Source organism: Anomaloglossus baeobatrachus, chromosome 1 (genome assembly GCF_048569485.1).
Source record: "Anomaloglossus baeobatrachus isolate aAnoBae1 chromosome 1, aAnoBae1.hap1, whole genome shotgun sequence".
NCBI classification, from domain to species: Eukaryota; Metazoa; Chordata; class Amphibia; order Anura; family Aromobatidae; genus Anomaloglossus; species Anomaloglossus baeobatrachus.
Window position 1 is genome coordinate 197260556 of NC_134353.1, and position 24438 is coordinate 197284993.

The 24438-nt window shown below is 47.3% G+C and overlaps 1 protein-coding gene across 1 annotated transcript in view; it reads left to right on the forward strand.

Moving 5' to 3' along the window:
• MAP9 (microtubule associated protein 9) overlaps nt 1-24438 on the forward strand; it is a 238614-nt gene that overhangs the window by 45714 nt on the left and 168462 nt on the right. The window contains exons 4-5 of the mRNA XM_075347644.1: nt 3934-4242; nt 23740-23957. Of these exons, the coding sequence (XP_075203759.1) occupies nt 3934-4242; nt 23740-23957 (527 nt within the window). The remainder of the gene's footprint in view (nt 1-3933; nt 4243-23739; nt 23958-24438) is intronic.

The window sequence follows — 24438 nt, forward strand, 5'->3', positions numbered from 1 at the left end:
CAGTTTGAATTAAATGGCTGTGAATGGCCTTTACAAACTGTGATCCTTCCCTTAACTTCACCTCCCCATGCTTCCCAGATCTGCCTCTTAGCTCTACTTACTAGTCCCTACATACAGGAAAGGACTGCTCAGGCCACTATTAGCCATAAAGATGACCTGCAGTGGTCCCGGATCACTGTGACTGGATGTCATTGCTACAGCAGGAATCAGATACAGGCTTGGGAGCAGACAGTTCTGAAATGAGTGGGGCAGGTGATCAGTGAGGTGATATTGTTTCTATTATTTTTTTAACCCATTACAAGCTTCTTTTTTCTTAAATTGTGATAACCTCTTTAACTCCTTAATGCAATATCATGTCGCTGTATGTCATCATGTGGTACCAGTGTGTGGAGCTGGCTCAGGAGCTGAACTCTGTCTACACGCAGTATATGCTGTCTATGGTACATATCCAGCATCCGTGTCTAGCAGCAGTGACCAGAGCTGAGCGCTGATCACTGCTCGTAACCATTTAAATGCCACTTTCAGTTTCTGAACGTGGTATATATTCTGAGAAACACCGACTCCCATTGGCCACCCGCAGCAAGATCTCAGGTCACTGCTGAGTCATCATGATCGCTGGTACACTTCTGAGGCTCAGTTTTTCACGAGCGTTGAAGTCGGACGAGTGCAATGTGAGAAAATCTCACATTGCGCTCTGACCAATGCTAGTCAATGAGGGAAAGCTGTTGGTCAGCTTTTCTCGCATCCAGATTCTCGATGTGAGAAAAGTAGCAACATGCTATGCGATTTTCTGCTAAAGCCGTATCACTCGCACCCATTCAAGTGAATGGGTGCGAGAGAAACATCGGACTGCACTCGGATGTTATCTCGGTGCAGTGCGATATATACAGGCTGACAATGGAGGAGATGGGGGGGATCAACCCCTCCCTCTCCTCTGCAGCGCCCGCCCCGTCCTTCGCAGCTGTGACCTGATTGCAGGATTGGGTCACAGTCGCATGACACTCGGCTCACGCTCGCAGCAGAGCCTGAGCAGGGAGTCATTAGCATATCGCATCCGATGCCATACGCTAATGTGTCTGCAGCCTAAAGGCTGCTTTACACATGTCGATTATTCGTGCGTTCGCACAAAGTCGTAACCCCCCCGTCACACGTACTTACCTTCCAAACGACTTCGCTGTGGGCGGCGAACATCCACTTCCTGAAGGGGGAGGGACGTTTGGCGTCACAGCGACGTCACACAGCGGCCCGCCAATAGAAGCAGTGATGAGCGGGACGTAAACATCCCGCCCACCTCCTTACTTCCGCATTGTCGGCGGGACGCAGGTAAGCTGTGTTCATCATTCCCGGGGTGTCACACGGAGCAATGTGTGCTGCCTCAGGAACAATGAACAACCGGACGTTTGATTTTTAGAAAATGAGCGACGTGTCAACGAGCAATGATAAGGTGAGTATTTTTGCTCGTTCACACTCGCTCTTAGCTGCCACACGTTATGATATGTCAAACGATGCCGGATGTGCGTGACTTACGATGTGACCCCCGACAACATGTCGTTTGATATATCAAAGCGTGTAAAGCCCGCTTAAGGCTATGTGCGCACTAGGCTTTTTTTTACCGCGTTTTTGCGCGTTTTCCGGGTGCGTATTTGTTCAGAAAACTGCATGACTTTGCTTCACCAGCAAAGTCTATGAGTTTTCATTTTTGCTGTCTGCACACAGCGGTTTTTTTAGCTGCATTTTTGACCCATTTAGTTTAATGAGATGTTCAAAAACGCAATGAAAAACGCAAATTGCAAATATAGCTGCATTTCTATGACTAAAAACGCAGCTATAAACGCAAGGGGTGGGTAGTACAGTCACGTGTACAAGAAGAGGATTCCTTGTGTTGGTAAACACAGAAGACTGAATCCTTCCGATACCGCCATCCCTGGTTCCACCTCCCGTCCGGCGCCACGTCTGGACGGGAGGTGGAAGCAGCTGCGAAATCAAAAGTGAACAGTAGAAGAAAAACAACTCATACTCACCTGTCTGCAGACTCCCGGGACACGTCCGATCGCTGCAGGACCTGCCGGTGATCAGCTGATGCAGTCACGTGACGGCATCAGCTGACATTATAAGTCCAGCGGTGAGGCCGGCTTTTTACCGCCCGGCTGGCTTAAACTATCAGCTGATGCTGTCAGGTGACCGCATTAGCTGATTACCGCTGGGTCCTGCAGCGATCTTACGGGAGTCTGCACAGAAGTGTGTAGATTTTTTTTTCTACTGATGCATCAGCTGATTGTATAAACAGCTTTTATACAATCAGCTGATGTGTCATGTGATTCACATCCTTGAACCTGACACATCATTTGATCGCTTAGCCTTTTTCCGGCAAACCGATCAGATGATATTGGATCCGGATTGAACATTGCGGGACCCTTGACCCAGGATTACTGCGGGGGGGGGGGAGGGGTTCTTTAGTTCAATAAAGATGGAGTCACTAATTGTGTTTTATTTCTCATAAAAAATATTTTTCTGTGTGTTGTGTTTTTTTTTTATCTTTACTAGAAATTCATGGTGGCCATGTCTAATATTGGCGTGACACCATGAATTTCGGGCTTAGGGCCAGCTGATAATATACAGCTAGCCCTAACCCCATTATTACCCAGCGAACCACCCGGCACCAGGGCCACTGGAAGAGTTGGATACAGCGCCAGAAGATGGCGCTTCTATGAAAGCGCCATTTTCTGGGGCGGCTACGGACTGCAATTCGCAGCGGGGGTGCCCAGAAAGCTTGGGCACCCCACGCTACGGATTCCAATCCCTAGGTGCCTAGTTGTACCTGGCTGTACACAAAAATTGGGCGAAGCCCACGTCATTTTTTTTTATTATTATTTCATGAAATTCATAAAATAATAATAAAAAAAAAGGGTTTCCCTATATTTTGGGTTCCAAGTCGGGTACAAATTGGCAGCCGTACCTACCTGGCTAGCATACAAAAATATAGCCTTGTAGTTCTGCAGATGCTGTCTGCTCTCCTGCATACACTAGTGGAGAAAGAAGGAGAACGGATTGAAGCAGGAAATGACTTCAGATCTTTCTTTTTCTTTTTTTTTCTTTTTTCTTCACCAATCGTTAATGGCATTGTTCACTGATAAAATAAAATGCATAAAAATGCAGTGCACAAAAATGCAGCCAAAAACGCACCAAATCGCGGTAAAAACGCATGCGTTTTTTTTGTTTTTGTGCGTTTTTTTAGCAGCCAGAAACACAACGTTTTTGATGGCACAAAACATTAGGTGCGCACATATCCTTAGGCACACAATTTTCACTTCATACTGCTATATTGTGGTGCAATCAGATGATCACAGGTGCAAATCCCCTAAGTGGACTAAAAATATCATAAAAAAAGTTTTTAAAAAATATATAAAAATTCACTTCAACATCTTTGAGATATATATATATATATATTGTGTCTTGTTGGCTGTAAAAGTCTAGTCTATCAAACTGCAAAATTAATTAACCCATAGAGTGAAATCCATTACGAGAAAAAAAATTAAAAACCCCAGAATTATTTTTTTTGGTTACCACTCTTCCCTAAACACACAATAAAAAGTGATCAAAACACCCCAAATTTATAGCAATAAAACTGTTTTTCTGTTGAATGTATGGTAAAATGAATGATGTCAATACAGCTACAAGACGTGACCGGATCCCTCCTATGTTCGACAGAATGTCTGAATTGTTTGTCCATGGTGTATTCTATTATTTACTTATATTACATGTCATTTTTGACCATTTAATAGAGGTATCATTAATAGAACATCTCATGTACTGCAGCTTATTTTCCAGATTAATCCGCTGTAGATCTATTTCTATGTAGCCTTCATCTTGTAGTTTTCTGCTTTCTGCTTATTACTGGTGTGATAGTCTGTTTCTTTATATGCTTTTTCTTAGATAGTTTAGAGGAGTCTCTTGGAAAGACGACAACAATTGAATCAAAACTGAAAAAAGATCGCCATTCTTTTCACTTCTCTGACGACGAGGAGGATCTATATGGAAAAACAACCTTCCTTAAGAAAAGCAAAGAAACAGAGAGAAGCTTGAGCAAGAATTCATCCAGAAGCAAGAGCATTGAAAATATCAGTCAAGGAGACGTTGAGGATGGGAGGTCCAAGGCAGGATCTCTAGATAAGGGAGCAGATGACCAAGACAGAAAACCTGTTCCAAAGCCAAGAGAATTCAGGACTAAAAGCTCGCCATCACGTAAGACATGTAGGAACTAGAGATAATGGGGATCGAAAGGCAAGACATGGTCAGTAGTCTGTGGCCACTGGACCCGAGCGACTCTTTTGATTAGCCAAATTGACGTGACAATATTGTTTGAGTGTCACAACGTCAGGTCGGCCAATCAAAAGAGAAGCTGTGCATCCTGGAAGTAGGAGGTGGTTCTTCCGGGCAGTGGCCACTTGCCCGGACCCTGCGCACCAGGTGGAGTAGTTATGTTTATATACAAGCTCCAGTCAATCCAGGTTTGGTCTCACAGGTAATTTCTTTGTCGCTCCATTGGGAGACCCAGACAATTGGGTGTATAGCTTCTGCCTCTGGAGGCCACACAAAGTATTACACTTTAAAAAGTGTAACCCCTCCCCTCTGCCTATACACCCTCCCGTGCATCACGGGCTCCTCAGTTTTTATGCTTTGTGTGGAAGGAGGCACACATCCACTCATGCTCCCATTTTAGTCAGCAGCAGCTGCTGATTTTATCGGTTGGAAGAAAAGAGGGCCCCCACAGGGCCCCCGGCATGCTCCCTTCTCACCCCACTAGGTCGGCGGTGCTGTTAAGGTTGAGGTACCCATTGCGGGTACAGAGGCTGGAGCCACATGCCGTTTTCCTTCACCATCCCTTAGAGGCTCTGGGAGAAGTGGGATCCTAACCGGTCATCCATTCACTGGGACCGGGCTCCCTCCGCAGCCCCTGTGGGAATCTGCCGGACAGGAGACTTTGTATCATCAGGGACAGGGCCCTGCATCTAAAGGTACTCTGTGTCCCCATGGGGACGGTGCATGGAGCGCTTGTTTCACAGACGCTGCAGCTGCTGCTGGTTTTGTGACGACCGGGACTTCCGCGCCGACCGCGCCTGTTTGTCGGCCGCGGTATTAAATTTAGTCCCCGGCTCCATGCGGCCTAGTACCATAACTCCCGCCCCCGGGCCTGCCAGTCAGGGGTAAGGGCGGGACGGTCGACCTGACGTCGGCAGTGAGGGCTGGAGCATACTTTAGGTTTCCTCCCCCCCCTCACTGATCACTGTGGGGCACCAGATTCCCGCACTTTACTAGTCGCCGCCCACGGCTCCCTCCTCCCCTGAGAGCTCCGGCAGCCATTTTTACAACACATTCTGCCGGTGGAGGATTTCAGGAACGAGCTCTGCAGCTCTGGGAGGCCCAAGGCAGGGAATCTGGTGGACACACACCGCTTTGGGCGGTCGGTAAGCCACACCGGTCACCCGGTGCTGGTCCCCCTAGGGTGCCGAAGTGTATATATATGTATATATATATATTTGTATATATTTTCTCTGTTCGGCCGAGTTGTTTTGCTTTTGGCTATATACCCTCACTGATCTCTCTCCTAGGAGACAACAGCATGTCGTCCACAAGGAGCAAGGGCGCTAAGGCAAAGGGTTATTTTGCAACCTGTACCTCTTGTGCGACTATGTTACCTGCAGGTTCCACCTACCCTCACTGTGAGCAATGCTCGGCCCCTATTGCACTCACTCAGCCGGAGCCTCGGGCACTAGTGGGACCCTCGGCTCAGGCAGAACCGCCTGCTTCCCCTGTCCAGGTGGCAGGGACAGAGTTTGCAGTTTTTGCTGAGAAACTCTCTGAGTCGCTTTCACAATCCATGGCTCAGTCTATAGACAAATGGTCTGCTAAGCTCCTAGAAGCCTTGCAGTCCAGATCGGTCCTTACACAGGCCCCGGGCACTGTTGGATCATCGCCTCCAGGCCCCTCTCGGTCTGCGCCGCAGCGGGCTCCCGGGGTGGCCCCTAGGTCTCACGTGGAGGACTCCGGCACGGACCACAGTCCCAGACCGGCTAAGCGGGCTCGCTGGGAATCTTCCCCGACTTCCTCACGCTGCTCGGGGTCTCAGCTTGAGGACTCTCTGGAGGATGAGGCGGATGTCGCAGCTCAGGGCTCTGACCCTGACGTTACTCTCAATCTTGATACACCTGAAGGGGACGCCATAGTAAATGACCTTATAGCGTCCATCAACCAGGTGCTAGATCTTTCTCCCCCAACTCCACCTATAGAGGAGTCGGCTTCGCAGCAGGAGAAACACCAGTTTAGGTTTCCCAAACGTACACGGAGTGCGTTTTTCGATCACTCTAACTTCAGAGATGCTGTCCAGAAGCACAGAGCATTTCCGGACAAGCGCTTTACTAAGCGCCTTAATGACACACGTTACCCCTTCCCCTCTGACGTAGTTAAGGGTTGGGCTCAATGTCCCAAGGTGGATCCTCCAGTCTCTAGAATGGCGGCTAGATCTGTAGTATCAGTTGCAGATGGCTCATCGCTCAAGGATGCCACTGACAGGCAGATAGAGCTCCTGGTGAAATCCATCTATGGAGCCACAGGCGCGTCTTTTGCCCCAGCCTTTGCAGCCGTGTGGGCACTCCAAGCTATCTCAGCTTGTCTGTCTCAGATTAATGCGGTCACACGTACCTCTGCTCCGCAAGTTGCGTCTTTGACTTCTCAGGCGTCGGCTTTTTCGTCCTACGCCATGTACGCCGTCCTGGACTCTGCTAGCTGTACAGCGGTAGCATCCGCTAATTCGGTGGCAGTCCGCAGGGCCATGTGGCTACGCGAATGGAAGGCAGACTCTGCTTCCAAGAAGTTCTTAACCGGTTTGCCGTTTTCTGGCGACCGATTGTTTGGCGAGCGATTGGATGAAATTATTAAGGAATCCAAGGGAAAGGACTCGTCCTTACCCCAGTCCAAACCGAAGAGACCTCAGCAACGGAAAATACAATCGAGGTTTCGGTCCTTTCGGCCCTCAGCCAAGTCCCAATCCTCCTCGTCCAACAGGCCAGAGAAGGGCCAGAGGAACTCTTATGCGTGGCGGTCTAAGTCACGTCCCCAAAAAACCGCCGGAGGCACTGCCTCCAAGGCGGCCTCCTCATGACTTTCGGCCTCCCCAAACCGCATCCTCGGTCGGTGGCAGGCTCTCCCGCTTTTGCGACGCCTGGTGGCACATGTCCAAGACCGATGGGTGAGAGACATTCTGTCTCACGGTTGCGGGATAGAGTTCAGCTCTCGTCCTCCGACTCGTTTCTTCAGAACACCTCCGCCCCCCGAGCGAGCCGATGCACTTTTTCAGGCGGTGAACACTCTGAAGACAGAAGGAGTTGTGATCCCCGTTCCCCTTCAGGAACGTGGTCGCGGTTTTTACTCCAACTTGTTCGTGGTGCCAAAAAAGGACGGATCATTCCGTCCCGTTCTGGTCCTCAAACTGCTCAGCAGACACGTGAGAACCAGACGGTTTCGGATGGAATCTCTCCGTTCGGGCATCGCTTCGATGTCACAAGGAGACTTCCTAGCATCAATCGATGCACTTCCTGGGGAAGATGGTGGCAGCAAGGGAGGCAGTCCCCTTTGTGCAGTTTCATCTGCGCCCACTCCAATGGGACATTCTCCGCAAATGGGACAGGAGGTCGACGTCCCTAGACAGGAACGTCTCTCTTTCCCTTGCAGCCAAAACCTCTCTTCAGTGGTGGCTTCTTCCCACTTCTCTGTCGCAGGGAAAATCCTTCCTGCCCCCATCCTGGGCTGTGGTCACGACGGACGCGAGTCTGTCAGGGTGGGGAGCGGTTTTTCTCCACCACAGGGCTCAGGGAACCTGGACTCCGACAGAGTCCTCCCTTCAGATCAATGTTCTGGAGATAAGGGCAGTGTATCTAGCCCTAAAGGCGTTCCATCGGTGGCTGGAGGGCAGGCAGATCCGCATACAGTCGGACAACGCCACGGCGGTCGCGTACATCAACCACCAGGGCGGCACGCGCAGCCGTCAAGCCTTCCAGGAAGTCCGGCGGATTCTGCTGTGGGCGGAGGCCACAGCCTCCACCATCTCCGCAGTTCACATCCCGGGCGTAGAAAACTGGGAAGCAGACTTTCTCAGTCGCCAGGGCATGGACGCGGGGGAATGGTCTCTTCACCCAGACGTGTTTCGAGAGATCTGTCGCCGCTGGGGAACGCCGGACGTCGATCTCATGGCGTCACGGCACAACAACAAAGTCCCGGCATTCATGGCACGGTCTCAAGATCACAGAGCTCTGGCGGCGGACGCATTAGTTCAGGATTGGTCGCAGTTTCGACTGCCTTATGTATTTCCCCCTCTGGCGATGCTGCCCAGAGTGCTGCGCAAAATCAGGTCCGACTGTCGTCGCGCCATTCTCGTCGCTCCAGATTGGCCGAGGCGGTCGTGGTACCCGGATCTGTGGCACCTCACGGTGGGTCAACCGTGGGCGCTCCCAGACTGCCCAGACTTGCTGTCTCAAGGGCCGTTTTTCCATCTGAATTCTGCGGCCCTCAACCTGACTGTGTGGCCATTGAGTCCTGGCTCCTAGCGTCCTCAGGGTTATCTCAAGATGTCATTGCCACTATGAGACAGGCCAGGAAACCAACGTCCGCCAAGATCTATCACAGGTCTTGGAGGATCTTCTTATCCTGGTGCTCTGATAAGGGTTTTACCCCCTGGCCGTTTGCCTTACCCACTTTTCTTTCATTCCTTCAATCCGGAATGGACAAGGGTTTGTCTCTCGGCTCTCTCAAGGGACAAGTATCGGCGCTATCCGTATTTTTTCAAAAGCGTCTAGCCAGGCTTCCGCAGGTCCGCACGTTCCTGCAAGGAGTTTGCCACATAGTCCCACCTTACAAGCGTCCGCTTGAACCCTGGGATCTTAACAGGGTGCTAACGGCACTTCAGAAACCACCTTTCGAGCCGCTGCGGGATGTCTCTTTATCACGTCTTTCGCAGAATGTGGCATTTCTAGTGGCAGTTACATCGCTCCGTAGAGTGTCGGAGCTAGCAGCGCTGTCAGGCAAAGCCCCCTTCCTGGTTTTTCACCAGGATAAGGTGGTTCTGCGTCCGGTCCCGGAATTTCTCCCTAAGGTGGTATCCCCTTTTCATCTCAATCAGGATATCTCCTTACCTTCATTTTGCCCTCATCCAGTTCACCAATGTGAAAAGGATTTGCACTCGTTAGATCTGGTGAGAGCACTCCGGCTCTACGTGTCTCGCACGGCGCCCCTGCGCCGTTCAAATGCGCTCTTTGTCCTTGTCGCTGGCCAGCGTAAGGGTTCGCAGGCTTCCAAGTCAACCTTGGCTCGGTGGATCAAGGAACTGATTCTTGAAGCCTACCGTTCTTCTGGGCTTCCGCTTCCTTTGGGGCTGAAAGCCCATTCTACCAGAGCCGTGGGTGCGTCCTGGGCATTGCGGCACCGGGCTACGGCTCAGCAGGTGTGTCAGGCAGCTACCTGGTCTAGTCTGCACACTTTCACGAAACACTATCAGGTGCATACCTATGCTTCGGCAGACGCCAGTCTAGGTAGGCGAGTCCTTCAGGCGGCGGTTGCCCACCTGTAAGAGGGGGTCGTTTTCGGCTCTTTTTATCAAGGTATTCTTTTACCCACCCAGGGACTGCTTTTGGACGTCCCAATTGTCTGGGTCTCCCAATGGAGCGACAAAGAAGAAAGGAATTTTGTTTACTTACCGTAAATTCCTTTTCTTCTAGCTCCTATTGGGAGACCCAGCACCCGCCCCTGTTCCCTTCGGGCTGTTTGTTCTTTTGTGTACACATGTTGTTCATGTTGAATGGTTCTTTTGGTTCATGGTTCAGTTCTCCGAACATCCTTCGGATTGAATTTACCTTAGACCAATTTATAAGTTTCCTCCTTCCTGCTTTTGCACCAAAACTGAGGAGCCCGTGATGCACGGGAGGGTGTATAGGCAGAGGGGAGGGGTTACACTTTTTAAAGTGTAATACTTTGTGTGGCCTCCGGAGGCAGAAGCTATACACCCAATTGTCTGGGTCTCCCAATAGGAGCTAGAAGAAAAGGAATTTACGGTAAGTAAACAAAATTCCCTTCTTTGTTTCGGAAACATTTCATTCACCATTTTGCAGACTGCATGTGGATGAATACTATGGTTGTAATAGATGTTGAAAATGTGTCACTCCTGTAATTTGCCGATATTACTACCAGTCTCCTGAACTCTTTGAGGTATAAGGACTCGAGTAGACAAGGTTATTATACGGATGTGTGGTGTCAGCAGCACAATGACCAATGTCATTCAGGTGTGCACCTCACATGTCAGTTGTCTCCATGGACCAAGTGTCCTTGTGCCAAAATATCAGAACATGCCCTATTGTATATCCTATAAATCGGATGAGACCCGTTTATTCAAGTCTATAGGTGCTCAAAATAATCAGAGCTAGGACACGATTTGATCAAGAACATTTTAAAATATAGTTGAATAAAAACGGATGGTACGGGGCGTGAAATTCGGACAAATGGATGACACGTGGATAACAATATGGATGAAATCTTCCAGATTTTCTAATGATTGAAAGTCAAACGATTTTCAATATGGCCATGCGATCCCTGCCTAAGAGTATGTTCACACCACACGACTTTGCCATGTTTTCACTTGATTTTAACTGCAGTATTTTACTGTATCAGCAAAGTGAATGACTTTTCTGAGATCTCTTGCACACGCTTCTTATTCCTTACAGATTTGAACCATCAAAGCATTTTTTCTCAGTGTTTCTTCCAGCATTTTTGCAAAGTTTTTCACTCATTCATGTTAATTGGAAAAAACACAATAAAAATAACAAAAACTTGTTTTTTATGCACTGTTTTTTTTACAAGAGACACGTGTTTGATGCAGAAATGTCTTCTGCAAACACTTGGCGTGTTCACATACTCTGCACATACACGCTGCTGAACTATGTAATTTTTCCCTTGCACCTGTTCACACGTGTCTTATCCTGTTTAGAGGTGCTGGTCAGTTTTTTGATATATGTAACTCTTTCCTGTACTGCACTACCATAATAATGGAGTAGGATGTGTTCTGAGAGGCAAAAAAGTCACTGACCTCTTCCATTTTCCGTCAGATCAGTGATGATGATGCTGCGGTGGTCCCTGAGAAGTCTTTGTTTAGAAAGCTACAGAAATCAGTGGCCTAAATGGTCACATGCCGTACTGCTGACAATGAGAATGGCACATGACTGCTGATACCAGTGATTGGCTGCAGTGGTCACATGCCTTGCTGCTGACAATGAGTATGGCACATGACTGCTGATACCAGTGATTGGCTGCAGTTTTCACATGCTGTACTGCTGATGGTAAATATGAAACTTAGCGTGGACACCCGATCATAGCACAGGGTAGCCTAAAACTTTTGGACTTAACTGATCCACCAGCCTCGGCCTCCCGGGAAGCTGGTATTACAGGTGCACCCACTACACAAAGCATGTGTTAAGGAGGGGTGAATCGGCCCAGGTCAGAAACGGAGCAGAACAAAACTCCCGTGCAGATCAGTAGAGAGACCGCGCCTGTGAATGACCATTGTAGAGCAGAGTGGACAACACAGCGAAACACTGGTGCTGGGTGTAGTGGTTGCACCTGTTATCCAGCCTCCAGGGAAGCCAAGGCTGGCGGATCGCTTGAGTCAAGGAGTTCTGGGATACCCTGTGCTATGTTGATTGGCTGTCCACGCTAAGTTCGGTATCAATATGGTGACTTTGGGGGAGCTCGGAGCTACCAGGTTGTCTGATGGTAAATATGGCACATGACTACTGATACCAGTGATTGCTTGCAGTGGTCACATGCTGGCAGCTTATAAACAAAGACCGACTGGATCTAGTAGAACATCAGCACAATTGGCAGAGAGTTATGGGAATCTGTCACCAGATTTTTACCACCTAATCTTAAAGCGGTAATGTAGAGACAGAGATCCTGATTCCAGTCACTTACCGGACAGCTTAGTCTTGATAAAAATAAAAACATTGTTTAATCAACAAGAGATTATGCTAGGTGGTCCTGCATATTCAACCCACTCTCACCACTGTACATGGTGAGAAAGCTGCCAATCAGTGGTGTGGGGTTATATAAAACTCATCATTCAGAGAACTGCTAGCTCTGCTGTTATTTTAATAAAATCGCTGATTTATCTGATGCAAACAGCTCAGTAAGTGACACATCACTGGAATCAGGAACTCTACATTATGCTGCTCTCAGATAGAGGAGCCAAAACCTGGTGACAGATTCCCTTTAAAGAGTTTAGCAGTGTTTTTTTTCCTTCGACATCCCCTTTTAGGCCATATGCCCACAGGAGGACGTACCTGCAGACTTTTCTGCAGGTATTTCTGCAGGTTCACGCAGCAACTCCCCGGCTATCCATTGGTGCAGTATTTCTGCGGAATTGTTGCGGTAAACCTGCGAAAACAGTGCGGATTTTGTGTGGAATTCTCGCCCTGTATCTACATAGTTGAAAGGCAGGAATTTATATAATTCCGCATGAATAATTGACATGCAGTTATGTGCGGCTGCGGGAAATCCACAGCATTTTCCACAGCCGCACATACCACACCATTGATACAGCTCTCCCCAAATCCCATAGGATAACATGGGGAGCGTCTGTACTTGCGTAAACCTGAGGATTTATCTGGAAAATCTAGAAAATCTGTGGGTTTTCTGCAGCAAATTCCGCAGGTACGTTCTCCTGTGGGTACAAGGCCTTAGACTTAACCATTTATTTGATACAGCAGAAAGGAGACTGTATGGAAGCGCATGATTAGGAATGGGGTTCATTAGGGCTAATCCCCTCAGATCACAGTGCGATGCGCAGACCCCCGGAGACTTTTACAACCTGACGACTTTATGAAGCAGAGAACTGTTTAGGAAACTGGATTTTTTTAAGCGTGTTTTGTGTTGTTTTTTCGGTCATTTCCTGATTGTTTTTCCACCAGTGTTTTTTTTTTTGGAGGGTTTTCTCATGTTTTTTAAAGTCTGTTTTTTACTGTTATTTTCCAGTAGTTTTTTTTTTTTTTTACTCTTTTGAATAACAAAGAAATCACTAGAGATTTATTAAGGAAAAACTATGGCAAAATGTTCTCAGACGTCTTTTGAACTTTCCCAATAACTTCTATTATAAAGCGTCTTCTGAGTGGAAGACTCCGGAATATTGGCCAGGTCACTGCTTTGAACTGCTTGGCTCTTTTAGAAAGGTGAAGAGTTTAAAGGGAACCTGTCAGGTCCAATATGCGCCCAGAACCATGAGCAGTTCTGGGTGCATATTGCTAATTTCTGCCTAACTGTCCCTGTATACACTCGAATAGATTAAGAGACCTTTAGAAAAAGTATTTCTAAAGCGCTTTTATCGTATGCTAATGAGCGAGGGGACTAGTCCCCTGGGCATTACTTCCAATGGCTAGTCGGCTCCATTAGCATGTACACCGCTGTGGGTGTGATAACATGCTAATGAATGTGCAGCATCACAGGATGATCTCACTCACCTCTCTGCTGCCATCGCGTCCAACTCTGGATTTTGGTTCAGTGCGCACTATGAAGCTGGGTGTACACGTTCTGGCTTCACACTGAAGTAGTGCGCATGACAGAAACTCCGGGGTCATGCGCACTGAGACGAAATCCAGCGTCGGACGCGATGGCAGCGAAGAGGTGAGTGAGATCATCCTGTGACGCTGCACATTCATTAGCATGCCCACAGGGGCGTACTAACATGCTAATGGAGCTGACTGGCCAGGGAAACGAACGCCCAGGGGACTATTCCCCTCGCTCATTAGCATACGATAAAAGATCTTTAGAAATATTTTTTCTAAAGATCCCTTTATCTATGCTAGTGTATACAGGGACGGTTAGGCAGGGATTAGCAATATACACCCAGAACTGCTCGTGGCTCTGAGTACATATTGGACCTGACAGGTTCTGTTTAAAAGACGTTGTGGCTCAATCTCGGCCTTCCAAGTGAATGTGTCATCAGAAGATAAATAGAAGTTGATGTCATCCAAGTCATGTCACCGCTGTCTGTTTTTACTGTCCAATGGGTAGGACATTTTTTATTTTTTGGATACAAGAAAAAACGAATGTCACACTGACCGTTTTCTTGTACATACATTTGTGAGGCCATTGTCAGTAAAGACCATGTAATGCAGTGCTGGTCTATAGCTGTAGATGGCAGCAAAGGCTTCTGAACAGCCTGTCTTGTACTGACATATGGATCCTCACACTACAAATGTATCCTGCCTGGGACAGAAAGAGAAATCTCTAGTCATTGGTAACGTTCTTCTTCTGACTTAAAGCCACTGGCTCTTAGGGCTGCTTCTCACTTGCGAGTTTCTCGCAGTAGAGCAATGCGAGAAAATCTCGCATTGGAATCGGACACATGTTAGTGAATGATTCAGCTCTCATCTGCGATTTTTTTCTCAGTCCAGATCGGACTGAGAAAAAAATCGCAGCATGCTGCTTTTTTGCGAGTTTCTACTGCGAGTCTCTCCAATGCAAGTCTATGGGAGCGTGTAAATAATCGGATGTCACGGGACGGCACTCACACCATCCTAGTGACATGCGATTTTCTAAATACATTTCTCGCATGTTTCCTAAAACACAGGAACGAGCGATGTCTCCCAGTGTCTGTCAATCACTATTCTCTGTCAGTCGGTCTCTCCCTCTCGGTCTCTATTCTCTCTCTGTCGGTCGCTATCTCTGTCCCTCTCTCACAGTCTGTCAGTCATTTTCCCCTCCTCTCTCATACTCACCGATCCCCCGGTGCGGCGCTGCACAGCATTCACACTGCTCCGGCGGCTTTTACTATTTTGAAAAAGCCGGCCGCCCATTAAACAATTTCGTATTCCCTGCTTTCCCCGCCCACAGGCGCCTATGATTGGTTACAGTGAGACACGCCCCCACGCTGAGTGACAGGTGTCTCACTGCACCCAATCACAGCAGCCGGTGGGCGAGTCTATACTGTGCAGTGAAATAAATAATTAAATAATTTAAAAAAACGGCGTGCGGTTTCCCCCCAATTTTAATACCAGCCAGATACAGCCATACGGCTGAAGGCTGGTATTCTCAGGATGGGGAGCTCCACGTTATGGGGAGCCCCCCAGCCTAACAATATCAGTCAGCAGCCGCCCAGAATTGCCGCATACATTATATGCGACAGTTCTAGCACTGTACCCGGCTCTTCCCGATTTGCCCTGGTGCGTTGGCAAATCGGGGTAATAAGGAGTTAATTGTAACCAATCATAGGCGCCTGTGGGCGGGGAAAGCAGGGAATACGAGATTGTTTAATGAGCGGCCGGCTTTTTCAAAATAGTAAAAGCCGCCGGAGCAGTGTGAACGCCGTGCAGCGCCGCGCCGGTGATCGGGGATCGGTGAGTATAGGTACTGTCACACATAACGAGATCGCTAGCGAGATCGCAGCTGAGTCACTGTTTTGGTGACGCAGTTGCGATCCCGTTAGCGATCTCGTTATGTGTGACACTTACCAGCGATCAGGCCCCTGCTGTGAGATCTCTAGTCGTTGCAGAATGGTCCAGGTCATTTTCTTCAAAGGCGATGTCCTGCTGGGCAGGACACATCGCTGTGTTTGACACTGTGTAACAGGATCACAGTGACTGCTGAGATCGTTATACAGGTCGCTACTGTGATCTGTATTGTTCTGCATCGCTGGTAAGATCTCACTGTGTGACATCTCACCTGCGACCTCCCAGCGACTTACCTGCGATCCCTATCAGGTTGCATCGTTTTTGGGACCGCAGGTAAGTCGTTATGTGTGAAGGTACCTTAAGGGGTGCTTCACACACAGCGAGCTCACTGCCGAGATCGCTGCTGAGTCACGCTTTTTGTGACGCAGCAGTGACCTCATTAGCGATCTCGCTGTGTGTGACACTGAGCAGCGATCTGGCCCCTGCTGCGAGATCGCTGCTCGTTACACACAGCCCTGGTTCGTTTTCTTCAAAGCCGCTCTCCTGCTGTGACACACAGATCGCTGTGTGTGACAGCAAGAGAGCGACAAATGAAGCGAGCAGGGAGCAGGAGCCGGCGTCTGACAGCTGAGGTAAGCTGTATCCAAGATAAACATCGGGTAACCAAGGTGGTTACCCGATATTTACCTTAGTTACCAGCCTCTGCAGCTCTCACGCTGCCTGTGCTGCCGGCTCCGGCTCTCTGCACATGTAGCTGCTGTACACATCGGGTTAATTAACCCGATGTGTACAGCAGCTAGGAGAGCAAGGAGCCAGCGCTAAGCAGTGTGCGCGGCTCCCTGCTCTCTGCACATGTAGCTGCATTACACATCGGGTTAATTAACCCGATGTGTACTGTAGCTAGGAGAGCAAGGAGCCAGCGCTCAGTGTGCGCGGCTCCCTGCTCCCTGCTCACACTGGTAACTAATGTAAACATCGGGTAACCATACCCGATGTTTACCTTAGTTACCAGTCTCCGCAGCTTCCAGACGGCAGCTCCGTGCAAGCGCAGCGTCGCTTGCACGTCGCTGCTGGCTGGGGGCTGTTCACTGGTCGCTGGTGAGATCTGCCTGTTTGACAGCTCACCAGCGACCATGTAGCGATGCAGCAGCGATCCTGACCAGGTCAGATCGCTGGTCGGATCGCTGCTGCATCGCTAAGTGTGAAGGTACCCTAAGAGAGAGGGCTGCTAACTTCAGTCACTCCGGGGATTAGCGGTCACCGGTGAGTCCTTCACTGGTGACCGCTAATCAGTACGCGACACAGACAGAGCCGCAGCATGACCATGAAGTCGGGTGAAGTTCACCCGAGTTCATTCTGACAGTGCGGCTCTGTCTGTGTCTGCTGTCATCTGCCATTCAGCTCTGCTGCATGGCTGTCTGTGTCTGCTGTCAGCGGCCATGTAGCAGCGCTGAATGGCAGATGACATAGTAAAAAATACGCATTACACACGCATTACACACGCTAGTAAAATCATTAATTTATTCAGAAAAAGCATCGTACTTGCGTTGCACTCGGACCTAACGTGAACTAAAGCCGAGTTTTTTTCAGCCCAGTCGGACCGATTTTACTCGCATAGATGTGTTTCCAGCCTTTAGGTTAAGGAATCACTGCTGCAAAACGTTTCATCATCTAAACCTGTCTCCATGTATATATAGTGTAGAGTAAGTGCGATAATATACTCTCCGATCGGCGTCATCCCCAGTTTCCAGCTCTCCTCCCGTCCCCTTCTCACTCATGTGACTTCTATTTCAAAGTCCCTGATAACACAGGGATTTATATGTGAGACGGAAGTAAACCTTAGGGTCTCATCGGATCTCATCACCTGGCGCAGCTAGCTTCTCTCCTGATAGGAGCGGGTCAGCTGCATGTATTTCTATGCAGCTAAAACGCTCCTGTCCAGAGAGTGTGCGGCCGTGCCAGGTGATGCCGATGCGAGACTCACCGAGTCACTCGCAAGTGTGGCTCCAACCTATGGCAAAGTTCACACAACAGTAGAAAAATATCATCAAAGTTTCATCCAGAAAACTTGTACAATTTTTTTTTTCTCACTTGTCATCCTTGTGCAATCGATATATGCAGTCCATTTTCTACAGTACCATCTATTAACCCCTTCACGACCTTTGACGGATCTTTCCGTCATGGAGCGTGTGCCGTTGAGCCCCGCCCCCTGACGCGGGCAGGCGGCGTTGATCGGCACACATATCAGCTGTTTTCAACAGCTGACATGTGTGCCTGCATGTTACAAGTGGAATCGCTTCCACCCGTAACATTAACCCCTTACATCTCGCTGCCAAAGTCTGGCAGCGAGATGTATATACGCGCGGTAACGATTTTTACTTACCGCAGCCCCCACCGGAACTCACGTGAGTGATCACGTGACTTTCGTTGGTTGCCATGGTAGCACAGGGTCATGTGATGACGCCTGCAGCTATGACGAGTCACTTCCGTTTTCACTCGGCCCGGAGGCCAGTGAAGCAGGAAGTGACCGTATCTGCTGTTTACAGCTGTATAGCTGTGATCAGCAGATAGATAAGAGCGATCGGATTGCTGATCGCTATAGCCCCCTAGGGGGACTAGTAAAATAAAAAAAAAAGTAAAAAAAAGTTTTAAAAAATAAAAAAAACAAAAAAAACCTAAAAGTTCAAATCACCCCCCTTTCACCCCATTGAAAATTAAAGGGTTAAAAAAAAAAAAATATACACATATTCGGTATCGCCGCGGTCAGAAATGCCCGATCTATCAAAATATAAAATCAATTAATCTGATTGGTAAACGGCGTAGTGGCAAAAAAATTCCAAACGCCAAAATTATGTTTTTTGGTCGCCGCAAGTTTTGCGCAAAATGCAATAACAGGCGATCAAAACGTAGCATCTGCGCAAAAAATGGTACCATTAGAAACGTCAGCTCGAGACGCAAAAAATAAGCCATCACTGAACCATAGATCCCAAAAAATGAGAACGCTTTTTCGGAAAATGGCGCAAAACGTACTCCACTTTTATTGGACAAGCTTGTGAATTTTTTTTAACCCCTTAGATACAAGTAAACCTATACATGTTTGGTGTCTACAAACTCGCACCAACCTCAGGCATCACAGCGACATATCAGTTTTACCATATAGTGAACACTGTGAATAAAACATCCCAAAAACTATTGTGCCATCACACTTTTTTTACAGTTTTTCCACACTTGGAATTTTTTTGCTGTTTTCCAGTACACCATATGGTAAAACGTATGGTTTCATTTAAAAGTACAACTTGTCCCGCAAAAAACAAGCCCTCATATGGCAAGATTGATGGAAAAATAAAAAAGTTACGGCTCTCGGAAGAAGGGGAGCAAAAAACAAAAACGGAAAGTGCCCGGGGGCTGAAGGGGTTAATATTTTACTAGACAATTTTGAGTTTCCCATGTTAAAGGGAATCTGTCACCAAGTTTTTGCCACCTAATCTGAGAGCAGCATAATGTAGGGGCAGATATCCTGATTCCAGTGATGTTGTGTCACTTACTGGGCTGCTTAGTGTAGTCTTGATAAAATCACTGGTTAATCAGCAGTAGATTATCATTACTGGACTACTTGGCCTGCTTCCAGGTAGTCCAGCATATTCAGGAGATCTGTATATATGCTAGATGAGCAGCAGAGAAAACATTTATTTTATCAAAATAACAGCAAACAGCTCAGTAAGTGACACATCGCTGGAATCAGGGTCTCTGTCTCTACATTATGCAGTTCTCAGATGGGGGAGCAAAAACCTCAGGTTGCCTTTAAAGAGTTACATTTAATTTGTAAAAAAAACGGTGCTATACTGTGGCTCCGTATGACATCTGATTGTTTTTCATGCAGTCATAGGGGTACTTTACATGCTGCGTCATCGCAAGCAGAATACCGTCGGGGTCACGTCGTTAGTGACACACATCCGGCGCCGGTAACGACATCACAGCGTGCAAATCCTAGATGCGCCGATAAATGATCGCAAAAGCGTCGAAAATCGGTGATCTGTTTAGCGTCGGACATTTTCATAATGTCGGGTCGACCGCAGGTACGATGTTGTTTGACGTTCCTGCAGCTCCACACATCGCTGTGTGTAAACCCGCATGAGAAACAGACATCTCCTTACCTGCGTCCCGACGGCAATGCGGAAGGGAGAGGGTGGGCGGGATGTTATGTCCCGCTCATCTCCGCCCCTCTGCTTCTATTGGCCGACCGATTAGTGACATCGCGGTGACGTCGCTGTGACGCCGAACGCACCTCCCCCTTGAAGGAGGGATTGTTCGGCGGTCACAGCGACGTTGCCGAGCAGGTATGTGCGTGTGACGCTGCTGTAGCGATAATGTTCGCTACGGCAGTAATCACCACATATCGCATGTGGAACGGGGGCGGGTGTTATCGCGCTCGGTATCACTAGCCGATGCTAGCGATGTCGCAACGTGCAAAGTACCCCATAGACTTGAATTGGAAAGTCTCATCCAACACAGGGAAGAAAGATTTCTATTAATTCCATCCATTTTGCAAACTGTAAATTGTTATTTTTTTAGCGCAGCAAAAACGCATCAAAATGACGAGTAACACTTATCGTGGGCACGTACCTAAGATATTCCAGAATAGGCCTGCGGGCTGCCGTGCATTGCACCGCACGTGATCTTGTGTCCACTTCTATTGTATAGGAGTAATTGCTAGAAAATGTTTGATTTTCAGTTAACAAAACAAAATCCATTTCCATTATTTGTCATTTGTTCTCTGGCAAATGCTAAACCTTGTAGGTAGATTTCATAGAATATTTTTGTACTTCTCCAGAATTTATTTTGTGTCCTATCTTGTAACAATGGGCGGACATGACACATTGATGAAGTTAGAGCAGTGTATTATTATCATCAACCACCAGATGGCAGCAAAGTCTCCTCAATAATAAGTGCTGAGCTTACAGTGGTGACTGCTGGTTACACTGTATGAAATCTTCACAATATTGTTTTTTTTCACGCCACTATTCTTTTTTGGTCTTATAGTATTCTTTGCCATTTTTTTCCAATTCCACAAAATAGCACACAATGAATCTCTCCATACTCTTTATTGCCTGTCTCTGCGTATATTCCGCTGTACTCAGGTGGCATCCGAGTGCAGTCCGATGGTTCATGCGCACCCATAGACTTGTATTGGTGCACGTGATCCGAGACACCCTGCCAATCACAGCATGCTGCCATTTTTTTTCTCATTCCGATTAGAGCTGAGGAAATACTCACAGATCTGCTCAGCCCCATAGAATAACATAGGGCAATGCATAATTTTCTCACGTTGCACTCGTTCAATCATACGGTAATATATATAAGCCCTTAAAGTTAGAGCTGCATGTTCTGTTAAAGTGTCACATAAAACTGCTACAAAATTTCAGAAGTACATAAAATCCCTCAGGAAGGGAGGGGGATTTACTGGGGTTCATTTTGTGCCATTATGTATCAACTTTTTAAAAAGTCCGAATTGAGGATTTGGACCAAAGGATCTGGAAACCCCCAAATCCCACCTATAATGGCAAACATACCAGAAAACAATAGGAAAATACATATAAAATAGACTTTAAGGCTCTGTGCTCACACAGAATTTTTTTTTTTTAACTTTGTTTTATTAACAACTAGCTGTACTACCCGGCGTTGCCCGGGATAGTAACTGTCTCTGTCTCTCTCCCAGTCTCTGTCTGTCTGTCTCGCTGTCTGTCTCTTTCCTTGTCTGTTTGTTTCTATCTCTCTGTATTTGCATCAGTCTATCTGTCTCAATCTCTCTGTATCTGTCTGTCTCTCTCTCTGTCTCTTTGCCCGGTCTGTCTCTTTCCAGGTCTGTCTCTTTCCCGGTCTGTCTCTTTCCAGGTCTGTCTCTTTCCAGGTCTGTCTCTTTCCCGGTCTGTCTCTTTCCCGGTCTGTCTCTTTCCAGGTCTGTCTCTTTCCAGGTCTGTCTCTTTGCCTGGCTGTCTCTTTCTCGGTCTGTCTCTTTCCCGGTCTGTCTCTTTCCAGGTCTGTCTCTTTCCAGGTCTGTCTCTTTCCCGGTCTGTCTCTTTCCAGGTCTGTCTCTTTCCAGGTCTGTCTCTTTCCAGGTCTGTCCCTTTCCCGGTCTGTCTCTTTCCAGGTCTGTCTCTTTCCAGGTCTGTCTCTTTGCCTGGCTGTCTCTTTCCAGGTCTGTCTCTTTCTCGTTCTGTCTCTTTCCCGTTCTGTCTCTTTCCCGCTCTGTCTCTTTCCCGCTCTGTCTCTTTCCGTCTCTTTCCCGTTCTGTCTCTTTCCCGCTCTGTCTCTTTCCCGCTCTGTCTCTTTCCCGCTCTGTCTCTTTCCAGGTCTGTCTCTTTGCCTGGCTGTCTCTTTCCAGGTCTGTCTCATTCCAGGTCTGTCTCTTTCCCGGTCTGTCTCTTTCCCGGTCTGTCTCTTTCCCGGTCTGTCTCTTTCCCGGTCTGTCTCTTTCCCGGTCTGTCTCTTTCCCGGTCTGTCTCTTTCCCGCTCTGTCTCTTTCACGCTCTGTCTCTTTCCAGAACTGTCTCTTTGGGCGTCTGTCTCTATCCAGGGCTGTCTCTTTCTTCGGCTGTCTTTTTCTGTCTCTCTCTATCTGTCTATCCTATCTTATACTAACAGTTTATTTGGTTCCTATAGCAACCACTGACAGTTGCTATTTATAGTCTATAGCTCCCATTCAGTTTAATGGCTGCAGGATTTTTGTAGAGTAACTGGAAACCACAGGGTTAAATTTTCCCGCCCAAACATAGTCTATGACGTTCCCTGAGTCACATGGAGTGTCTGTGCAAAATTTCGTGATTGTAAATGCGATGGTGCGGATTCCTGTAGCGGTCATACACACATACATACACACATACATACACACATACATACATACTGTGCATACACACATACACACACACACACTGAGCTTTATATATTAGATATCAAACATGGTACAACTGACATTTGCCATATAAAAATAGCTCAGTACATAGATAGTAATATTTGAATATAACAATGAACAGTCATATAAAGTCCATAATATCTTTAGCACTTAAGATAGAACAATGTTATTATCTATACTTCTTATCATTTGCATATATATATATATATAATTTTATATTGAGCATAAGAACAGCTGTAACTATCAGCATGACCATATTTTGAAAACAAGATAGAAAGAGGAAGAGAAAAAGGAAGAAAGAAAGAACAACAACAACAGCCACATTGCATCATTTTGTACCTCAATATACCGTTGGACAGTGTTTCATATCCCAACATCTAACGGGAACCACAATTATCCACATAATCTCCCTCAAACCTCTGCAAGTGTGTCTGGAGAAGAATTCCACAAACCCCAGATTTGTTACACACAGCATTTTTTGCTGCGTTTTTTCTTGCAGATGTTAATCTATACTGCAAGGAAAAAACGTATCCCAGCAAAGTCGATGAGAATCCTGAATTGCTGTGCACATGTTGCAGATTTTTTCCTTGCAGATTTTGGTGCATTAAAAAGAATCAGCATGTCAATTCTTTCTGCGTTTCTTCCTGCGTCTGATATAATCCACTGCAGAGCTTGATCACTGCAGTGGATTATAAGTGTCAGTGCTGCACTCACAGTACTGCCACTTCACCTCACACACCATGCATCCAGCATGGTCTGTGAGGCAATCCGTAGCTCAGTAACCCGGGGTCATCATGGTGATGATGCAAGGATGCCATGGCAGTGATTGGGTCCCTGTGATCGCATTACAGGGACCCAATCGCTAGTGAGAGGTAAGCAGTTCCTCTCCATGCCTCCTGAATGCTGTTATCATAATTGATCGCAGCATTTTTGGGGTTAAACTGCTGGGAGTGGTGCTGGCATTGCTCCTGGCAGTGAGAGCTGGGTCTCAGCTGTAACATCAGCCAGAGACCCGGCAGCGATTGAGGGGGTACAGCACATTAACCCCCGTGATCGTCATGACGTAAAAACGTGATAAAAAATCTTTTTTTAAAGCATTTTTCTGCTGCGTTTTTCCTGTCAAAACATGCCATTTTGGATGCAGAAAATCTACATACAAATCTGCTACACGGGCAGTTACCCTAAAAAGGTGCATATTAGAAGAATAAGGCGCTAATAAAAATCACAAAGACATAAAAAAGGCACAAAAGTAATAATACATTGAGGCCTTAAATCTAAATAAAAAAGGAATAATAGAAAATATTTGATGTAGTGCTAATATTATATTTCTGTGTTATTCTTGTCTAGCGGAAGGTCACGGCACCCCCTCCTCCTATGCGAGCGTGCAGCCGACACCACTGCATAGGAACTTATCAGAAAGAAGCGGTCACCTGGAAGATAAAACGGAGGGGAAACACGCCAGAGACAAGCCGGCCTCACTCTCTGCTCCTTCTTCTCTAATGAGACTTAATGATAACATTTCTGCTTCTAAGACACGCTCTTTCTCGGAGAGATGTAGCCCAGAGGTAATTACAATGTTCACAGCGCCGTGCGTCTTTTTGACGGTAGGAAACGTTATAACTCATTGCTTTAATTAGAACTGTTTTCATTTTGCTCGTCGTGATTGAAAGCCGGCAGCCGGGGTAAATGGGCTCCGCTCTCGATGCGATGATTATGATTGTAGGTACTAGATGACAAATGCCTACTTAGAAAAAGAAATCTCCTTCTTCGTGAGCTCTTATCGAGTGCGACCTAGACTTTCAGCCATGTCCTAATGGCATTTAAGGTGACATTATTCCATTAGGGGAGAGGTTTTATGTGTGCGCAAATTAAGGTGCGCTGCCATCTTCTACCGGGCTAGATGTGTGATAAATGGCATCTGCTGCCAAGCCTCCACCACTACTGATAATTGTAATCTTCTGTCATCAGTCACAACCTCTTCCTTTTTTCTGCTATCTGAGCGCAACATAAAATGGTAACCAAGACCCTGATTCCTGCTCTTTGTCA